Source organism: Cloeon dipterum, chromosome 2 (assembly GCF_949628265.1).
Source record: "Cloeon dipterum chromosome 2, ieCloDipt1.1, whole genome shotgun sequence".
Taxonomy (NCBI): Eukaryota; Metazoa; Arthropoda; class Insecta; order Ephemeroptera; family Baetidae; genus Cloeon; species Cloeon dipterum.
Genome location: NC_088787.1, coordinates 26,411,716 through 26,421,834, shown reverse-complemented (window position 1 = coordinate 26,421,834; position 10,119 = coordinate 26,411,716). Strand labels below are relative to the sequence as shown.

The 10,119-nt window shown below is 40.4% G+C and overlaps 1 protein-coding gene across 1 annotated transcript in view; it reads left to right on the top strand.

Moving 5' to 3' along the window:
• The first annotated feature begins 777 nt into the window (after window positions 1-777).
• Window positions 778-10,119, top strand: part of mbo (Nuclear pore complex protein Nup88) — a 69,456-nt gene continuing 60,114 nt past the window's right edge. The window contains exon 1 of the mRNA XM_065478628.1: window positions 778-1,027. Coding sequence (XP_065334700.1) covers window positions 806-1,027 — 222 coding nt within the window. The 5' untranslated portion in view covers window positions 778-805. The remainder of the gene's footprint in view (window positions 1,028-10,119) is intronic.

Genomic DNA, 10,119 nt, shown 5'->3' with positions numbered 1-10,119 from the left:
ATTATGTGCTGAGCAACTCTTTTCTTCTTTTAGAACAGAAGGGTGTCCCCTTGCCCCTCCTCCTTTTAAGATCAACGAAATAGTTACGTACTTGCGTAAATTGTTATACGCAATTCATTTTTCACTTAACGGATATCAGGGCAAAATTTTTAATATTCTAGGGAATTTTAGGTTTAGTCAATCATTGAAGCCATTGTGTTTACGGTATTTACAGTTAAACATGATTGAAAATCGGTTGGTTAAATTGCGATGAAATTTGCTATGTATTTTTTGGTTTTTAAGATCAGAAGATAAAATTTAATAGTAGCAATAATTTATTGTGTACACAAAAGCGCAATAATTCTGACTTGTTTTTACTTTTCATGTTGGAAACTAAATTATAAGAAAAGTTTGGTTAGCACAATATCCCCCCATTTTGTTTTTGTTTGTTATAATTACAAAAGAAAAGAAATGAAAACTTTAAAAAATTTACAAAAAAGGTCATATCATATTGCTTGTCTATATAAAAAACAATATTAGTTATAACCTCTAATTATATATTATATATTTACTAATAAATCTATTGGTTGTTGTTGAAAGGTGAGAAGATTTTTTAAATATTAATCTGAATGCCAATAAATATAAATACAAATTTAGAAATGAAGCCAAAACAAGAACTATGTGTGACAAAAACTGTGAAACTTTCCGCGCAGCGAGCCGTGTGGCAGCGACCAAACTTTCAAACTAGGAACCGGTTTCGCGCCACTCACAGTCAGCCAGCTGCGCGCTTGCAGATCGATACCGGCTGAAGTTGTAAACACACAAAATGTCAAGCGCCGGTGATTGGGGCCAGTTTCAGCAGTTGCAGGACCGTTTTTCGGACCTGATTCAGAGCAAGTGGACCAGTGGTGGTTCGAACAACAAGATCCGCGATGTGGCAGACTCAAAGCGGGACCTTTTGTTCGTGTGGAACCCCAAGGACTGCAATATTATTGTGGCGAATGTCGCGTTGGTGGTCAGCACTCCGGTTGGAGGGAAAACGCATCAGGTAAGAATTTCACTCTTTCTAACACGGGCGACGACTTTTATCGCCTGTTTTAGTTTGCTAGGCTCCCGCACTGTCAATCAAAACTAAATTTAGGCTTAAATTAGTCGAAATTTCACGATTTTTAGTGCAATGGAAATAGAAAAAACACGCCCCTTTTTGTTGTTATGATTCCACACACATTGCGTGCTCCATCGAGTTCGTCATCGTATTATTAAGATGAAGAGAGAGGATGACCCTCCCTCGTCAGTATGCATCAGATTATTCCGGTCACATGACGACTGTGCGGAAGCAATGACTTCTTGCTTTCACTCGGGGGTTGACAATGAGTCGAATTTCCTCCGGCAAATCGCTCTTGACGTGTGGCTCGGACACCAATCTCCTTTTCGCGTCAATCAATCTGATCCCTGGAAATTGGCACTGACATCCTGTTATCACTGCATGTAAATTACGCTGACGATGACTTGTAAGACCTGATCCATAATTTTCCCATTCAAAAGATGTAAAAAATATTCTTAATTCATTAAATAATATTCTGCTTAGCTAATTTATTGACGGCTATATCGCTGTGGCAGCGCCTTTTCCCAGTATCTCGCATTGGCAACCAGCGCCCATTCCCTGGCAAATCCATTCCCAGCATAATTATTCCCAGTAACTGCGTTTTGTTGCCAAACATGTTTTCGCGCGGATTTTTAAATTTAAGACCTTGACCTATCCCCAGATGAAATTTTACGTCATTTGTTTCACTGGAAGCATAATTTATCGCCATCTCTTGTGAAATAAGTGTGTTGACTATTTGAAGCCTTGCAGAAATCAAAACAATAATCGCCGAAATTGTCATCGCCAAATCTCGGGTTTAATCCATCAGAATTTAAAAAACTGCACACCGTTGAACTCGTCTCACTCTTCCCTAGATAACAGAAGGGTTTAGAGGGTGATAAACCCCCATCCCCCTTCCACCCTATGCATTACAGCTAAGATAAAAATCGCGTCGCTTTGCACTTTCCGGCACTTATTCACTAATCGCAAGTCTCTTAAATTAAAAATGATTTTCCCTAAATTCCATTGGCTATCTAAAGGAGAATGAGACGAGTTGGACGGTGTGCAGATATTGCAATTTTGACACTTTTAACCCGAGATATAGCGATCACAATGTTGGCAAAAACCAGGTTTTATGTATATATGCGTCCATGCATTTTTGCTAATATAGCAACCTCTAAATCTTAGGTTCTAATACACAGAATTGTACAAACTACACACTGTTAGACTCGTCTTGAACTCCCTTAGGTAGTCAAAGGGGTTTGAGGGTGATCTACCCTCATCCCCCTTCCCCCCTATGGTTTGAAGTAACGATATAAATTGCGATTGTACATACCAACTTTTGGGATGGAGACAAAAAAGGCAAATTTGGGTTGGTGGGCAAATAGATCACCCCCAAAATCGATATTATGGACGCTGCACCGCTATTTATTTATCATATTTATCAGATAAGGTTGGCTCCATTCGCTATTTGCACTCAAGTTAGGTGCGTATAGGGGCTAGAGGTCACGGCAGACACACCGAATTTTGACATTATTTTTTTTAAAAAAAATCCAGAAATAATATAATTTGTAAAATTTCATCGTTAGCCCATTATTAAAATAGGTACGAATTTAGGGGCTGCAGGATTCTTTCTATCCCATTCGCACCAAATTTAGGTGCACATTCAAAAATATTTTTGAGCACAATTTTGTTTGCTCTTTATCCCTGTCTGAGGACCGGAAGGGCGCGCACTGCACTAGCACGAATGCTGAAACCCGGTACTGTAAAACATTGGTCCCAAAAAGAAAATATAAACTTTATTTCGATGTAAATAGTTGCATTCATTCATTCATTAAATAAATTATTTTTTTATTTTTTAGAACCTAATTTTACATTGCTGCAATCTTTTGTACCACACTGTCTGTTAAATTTTTGTAAATTTTTACCACCAAGGTGTTTTAATATTTAAAGTACTCCACTGCATGCCTGATTGTGAGAGTCATCCCTGCAGAAATCTGCCAGAAGTGAGGCCAGCTTTTTGGATAATCAGTAGAACGAGAACTCGTATACAGACTGATTTTGAAATTATATGAAAATATATCAATAATATTCTATTTTAAATATTTAATTCGCAATTTCATTGAATGGAGCCTCAAATATAAATATTCTTTCTCCGACAAGGTTTTCTTCTACTGCTGTTGAATAGTGGAACGGCTTCCCCTTGGGTGAGACTGACTTGAGATTTTGCATACATATTTTTGGTTATATTGCGTCAGAAAGTGATGCGGAACAATAGTGAAGAAGGGAAAAATGATCATTGCTGCTGCTGGCTGCTTTTCTATTCTGCAGTTTGAGCACAATAACAGCATTAAAGATAGGGTGGCGATGATAGATGCGTCGGTATCTCTTTTATTGGCTGTTTATAACGCGAAAAAGCGCGTCTGAAAGCAGCGAACATCAATTTTTATTGCGGCAATCGGAACGTCAAAAGCGTGTTCCTTCCCCTCGTCTTCGACTCTTCACGCGCCAACCGTTCAAAGCAAACAAATATTGCGCCCAATCTGAAAAGTTGCTCACCCCCGCTGCTGCCACGCCCGCACCCCTTTCATATTTTTCAGACGCATTTGTCACTTTCATATGCAAAGTAAGAAGTCTCTCTTCAATGCAACTTCTCCAAATTCGCTCCTTCGCCCGTTATTGCTATTGGCAACCGGCGTCGACGCCACAGACGCCAATTTACATTCTTTCTGACGCCAAAATCGATGAACTTTCAAGCAGCCACTTCCGAACTTTCTTGTATGCTCTGTTCTGCTCTTCATAAGGGAAAACTCAAGTATAACATTAATAAAAAAAACTACACCTTTTTCTCAATAAGTGTTATTACAAACTATCAAAAGCCAAAATCCGATGTTTTTTTATCGGTTATTTTGATCTCTTTTGATACGGGTGACCCCCTGATAGCGAGGAACTCGTGAAAACTCCTTGTTTTTGGAATAAATTTTGAACATGGTCACTTTTCATTGGAAAAATCTTTCACGGTAAATTGCTTTAAAATTTTAGGCAATTTGCAGAAGCGCTGGCGAAAATTTGCACGTGTCTGATAGGCCTAATTAGCGCCGCACCGGCAGTATTTCCATCCGGGCGAGAGAGACGAAGCTAAAAAAGGGAAGATTGCCTGGCCGCAAACGTCTGTCAGAATCGTTTTTGCAGCAGCAGCTGCCGAGGGCGGCAGCCGATTAAAAATGCAAAAACAAATACGGGCGCGCAGGGGCCATTCTTATTTCGCCCGGCAATTATACACATCTCTGATACACCAACAAACAAACAGCGCCGGCAAACATGCAATAATAATTTTTCTCGGCCACTCCGCCACGAATGGAATAAATAATGAAAGGGTAAAATATAATGTTTTTGTGAATGCCAGAGAGAGAGAGAGAGAGAGAGAGAGAGAGAGAGAGAGAGAGAGAGAGAGAGAGAGAGATGCGCTGCAGGAGCAGGAAGGGTAAAAATATCGAGTGAGTGACAAGAGCCACACCACACACTCTGCTCCTGTGTTGAAACAACCAGAGCGGGGCGAATTGAACGGTTAATAGCGGCATTCGGGTCAGTTGAATGAAACACGATGATTTCAATAACAAAGTGACTAAATCAACTACATCTTAAATTTATTTCACAAATTTAACTAGAGGTCTTGTAATTTAACGTTTGAACTTCGAGTAATGGTTTGGAGTTTACTTCATATTATTTACGGCTGTTTACAATAACTCGAAATGAAATTAGGTTACCTTTATTTTCAGAATTTTCTTTACATTATTATATCAATTAATTGGGAAGGTAATTTGTCATTTAATTAGAATAACTAATTACAGTCAATTTTAAATCGAATTTTCCGGAACTCTAGATTCAGGAACTTACTTGGGAAACGTTTTGAAGTCTCTTGTACCAAGAAGTGGGGAGAATCACCACAGTAGTCCCTCTTTTGAGACAGTGTGTCCAGAATTCATGGTTGAAAAAGTCGATGATAGCTGTCCGCGTCGTCCGAGAGGTCGAACTTGGTGGTTGCTATGCGCCGAGTAGTTGTACTCTAGAAGCGCGGTCGTGTCTGGTTGGACAATCTAGCCAAATAGGTAGCAAGATGTGAGCCACGTGAGACGTTCTCGAGAAATGGTCTAGGTCGCACTCAGGGCGAGTCGGTGATGCAATGTTGCAGACAAGAGGGGGCTGTGGTGGAGCAGTAGAGTTCTTCAGGTCGCAGAAGTGGTGGCCAGTGGCGGTATTCGTTTCACGCGCGGCAAGGTGTCTCTCGCGGCGAGACAGCGAGGGGACGGAGCTTACGTTCAACTGCAAACGTCCGAGGAGTAGGGAAGTGGTTATGAGTTGGGGCTAGAAAGAGCAGAAGAAATTTTGGATTATAGGTTTTTAAAATAGATTGCAATAAAATATCGCAATGATGAATTCCACCAGCTTCTGTAGCAATCATAAAATAGAAATACCCATTTATTTTGCCATCATTTGTCTTGGATCCAAAACTCGGAGGAAAGTTTGTGTGCGGTGCCGCTGCTAAATAATGCATACATAATTTCAAGCAAGGAATTCATTCCGGCTTCGCATTCGTCGGTCGCTCACTCGGTCTTCAGCTTGAATAGTACGTATTATTGTCGGCGCTGCTAAACGACAATCATTCGAATGCAAATGAAGGCAAATGCGCGCGTGCCATCCATTAGCCACGGGGCGGGGCGAATTAATAATAATTTTTAATGATTAATACTCTCGGCGGCTCGCTTCCTCCGAGTGCGAATGCTAATGCCGCCGCTTCTTCGCTCTCTGTGTCTTTCGAAGGGATTAGCCGATAACAATGGTTTCTTTCGCTGTACACACCATTCTACGCCACGCAGCGATGATTTACTGTGCGTGCCGTGGCAAAAAGCAGCGGGGGAGAAATCTGCCGCTTTGCCCATCTCGCAGTGGCTTCTGAAATCGATTTTTGCACGAATTGTTAATTTCCTTGCAGCTAGCACAGTAAAATAAATCTATTTTATTTTGATTATTGGTATTTTGAAATTTAAATATTGATTTGTAACACTAATCAATTCATATTAGAAATCAGTTGCGGTTTTTTCTTGGCTAATAAAAAAAACAGCAGGTTGCAAGTTCATTATTCACTAATTTTGAAAATTAACCTTTCTGTGATTCATATCCTTGATCTCTTGATATTTTAAATAATAACAAACATGTGAAACCACCAAAAATCCTTGTCGTTTTTGCATAATCCAGTCCGAAAGCATTGTGTTAAATGCAAAATTTGCCCAAGCAGCACAGCAAGTTCTTGAGAAAAATGACTGCAAAATTTGGATGCTATTGAATTGATGAGCGCTCTCTCCCTGCTTCGTAATTCATGCACTTTGTTTATAGCCTCATAATTCCCATAATTCAAACAGTCAACTCAAATGATCGTTTTGCTGAATAGCGAGGCCAATTATTTTCAATTATTGCAAGTACAAGCCGAAAAATATTTAAAAAATTGTTTTAATTGAACTATGTATTTTGCATGAAATTGGTAGCCCCCACTAAATATGAGCGCTGTGGAAAGCCATTGCTTCTTAAATCCATGCGCATATTAAACATTTAAAGCGAAAGCCACAACTCGCTCTCGAGTGGGCCGGCAATAATATTAATTCCACAAACGCACCTGCAGGCAGCGAGCAGGCAAAATGATGCAGCATTTATCACTGGGAATTAGCCGAACAAAAGCAGATAAAAATTTTTCCTCGAGCTGCATGAAATTCTCATGTTTGGCAGACGGGAGTTTCATCGCCGCGAAAAGCCATTAAGCGGCCATGTTTCCTGCCACAGCACCGGCCTGATGGAAAAATGGGAATGGATGAGCTTTTTGACTCTGTACGTCTAATCCAAACGTTTTACAGAGCGAAAACAACTGCTTCATAAATTTTCCTTCTGCTACCGTTTTGAGACATACCAATCAAGTGTTAAAAAGTTACACGATTTTAATTAACATAATGGAGTAGAAGCTCAATTTTACTAAAGAACCTTGATTTAAGGGAAGAAAATGTGTTAATTAATTAAACTATATTGAAAACTTAAAATTGAAAAACTAGCCAAGATGAAAATTTTCACACGGTTAAAAGCTGCGTACAGTCATACTGGTTAAAAATTGGTTTTGTTTAAAATACTTCAATCACGGCTGTAGAATGGGAGCAGGCGCCTGGAAAGGGTTGAAAAAGATCAGGCAGCAGTCGGCGGCGGCTGGCGGTCGAAATGAAATTGAGTAATTGCGCCGACGAGTCTGACGTCTCGAATCAATTAAATCATTGAGGAGCTCCAAGAAAGAGAGAGAGACGTGCGCTTCGGATGCTAGGAAGGCGCTGGCTGGCACACACAATGTAATTAATCAAACGTTAATTCAATTTTGAAATTAGCCGGGGAAATTTGATTGGTTCGTGCGTCGCGCGGCGGATAATTCAATCAATCATTTTCCTTTTCTAGCTGCAGACGAGGCTGAGCGGTATTTATTAATTCTGCTCCAGCCACCGAGTTTCAATCAATGTCTTCGGATGCTGATTTCTCAACCCTTCCGCTCCTCCGCGTGCGTCGCGCGCGGGCGCGATAATTCGATGCGCCCGGATTAGATTAATATCAGCAATCTCATTTCCATATAGATGCGCCCTGGCTCCTCCTCTCCAGATTTTCTTATTAGCATTCCTCTCCTTTGATGATCATTTTGATTTCCCCGAAACTTTTTGCATTAAAACAAACACGGAACTAACTAACTTCTTGTATCATCTCTCTCGCGTGCTTTCTCTCTCTCTCTCTCTCCGGCCAACAATCCCTGAACACGCACTGAGGCAGCGGCATTCCTTCGCCCCTTCTCTGAGTATGCAACTGGCTTGTCTCGCGTGCGCTGTGGTTGCCTATATCTGTACAAACGGTGTTGCTTGTCAAACAACTGGATGGATGCAAAGACGGATCGGCTGGAGAGGAAACGCCGCCTTTTTCAGCTCGCCCCCGCATCTGACTTTCATATTTCGCTCTATTCAAATCAGGAAAATTGATTTTCGGTCCCCCTCGCCGCTAATGTAAAATTTGATATTCTACTGGAAAAATGTTTTTGGCAAAACCTATTCTAAATAGCTGGGTAAATGCAAAACAAATGGGGTTCGAATATCTGCTGCATAATGGAGCAATTTAATATTGAATACTTCGATCTAAGTATCTAAAATCTTATTTTAATTAAAGTTTAAGTCTGGTTGGAAAATACCAAACATTTGATGAACAAAAAAAGGAAAATTTGCATTTGCTTGTCGTCTGCAATGTCAGGTTTTGCACCGTCTACAGCAATCCGCCTAACGGAGTGTATCAAAGTTTGGCAAGCAGTCCCTTTGGCGTCTGTGCCGCGCCGACCGAGTACGCAGAACCATCGAATTAGCAATTCTCTTTTATCAATTCTTAGCTGTGTACGAGAGATTGATCCCTGGCATGAAAGCAGCCAGCAGCTGCCGCCGTTGCCGCCTCCTTTTTCCATCCATAACTCATGACGCAGTTTGTCAATACTCCGCTTTGGTACTCGTTATGCATATTCAACGAGACGAGCAAATTATTAATATCCCAGTAGAGACATCAAGCTAGGCGAAATTCGCCGCTGCAGCCAGCGCATGCATAAAGAGCAGGAGGCTGCCTGCCTGCCTGCCTCTCTCTGAATATTCAAAGCATCAAATGTAAGCAAATAATCTTTTAACCCTTTCTATCATGAAAGGCAATCCGGAAAGATGCGGCATTAATTATTCAATCGGAACGCCTTTTCCTTTGCTCGCAGCTCTCGCCGGCAAGGCAAACACATTTTTGTATCGAGCCCGTGACTGACTGCTGCTGAGTTAATTAGCTGGCGGATGGTGGAAGGGATGCCTCAGACGCTGCGCCAGGGATGAAAGTATGTGCGGCGAGGACACAGCGCCGGAATCAATCAGATAACCAAATGTTTGTCGCAGGGGGAAATTGGGGAAAGTTAAGAGGCTGTTAAAAAGAGAGTTCTTCAAAGTGCGCCGGCAAATTAATCAACTTGTAAAAGCAGTTTCTTTTCGAGATAACTTTGTGGATGAAAGAGCGAGCAGCGAGCGAAAGGTTGAAAGGTCTGCTTGTTCATATTGTGAAAACTGCAAGGGGATGCTCGCTTGCAAAGGCCGATCAAACATTTATGGTTTTCTCACAGTTAGAAAGATAAGGGTATAAGCGAGCTCCAAGGTCAAAAACTCTTAAATTCTAATATTCCTGACTATCTTGCATTTACGTTCAAAGCACTCAATTAATATAGAAATAAATTTTTTAAGTAATCTAAAATCACTTGATTATTTGTGATATATTTTTTCCACTATCCATTTCAGTGCAAATATTATGTATGAATTTTAATAGGAAATTTCAACTCTAAGATTGTTGCATTTTAGCAAAAGAACTTGAAGAACCCGACTTTTATTTTTGTGATCAAATTTTTGTTACTCAATCAGTTTGTTTAAGATCGTTGCCGTAATTATTTTTTGCTTTTTATAATTTTAAAATTGGATCAGGTTATTGAGCTATAATTTCCAATGTCATGTTTGAATATTTAAATTTCAGCATGTTAATATTCAATCTTGTGCTCAGAATCGTTTTAGCAGTAATTTAATATGTTCTAAATTCAGACTTCAAGGGGTACGGAAATAAAGAAAAAGTGCACTTCCTTTTTGGGTTAAATAGTGCATGTAAACGATGCATCTCGTCTGATAAATTAAATTTTACGGCTGTGCTAGTCGGAAACATTAATTTGTCGCTGGCGCGAGGGGCACACTAATGCTCGTGACGATATGATATTTGCGTTAATCGCGCCTGAAATGAGCGAATCTGTATTCCGCGCATAATTTCGGAGATACGTCTGCCGGATTTCGCTCGCGCTAAATTGGAATCAAGTCTTATGTGTGCAGTCGCAGATTAAAACTACAACACTTTCGCACCCTTTTGCTGCAGCCGCGGTGGCAATAAAGATGATTATACCCGCTTAATGATGCACAGCGAGAATTTTACAACAT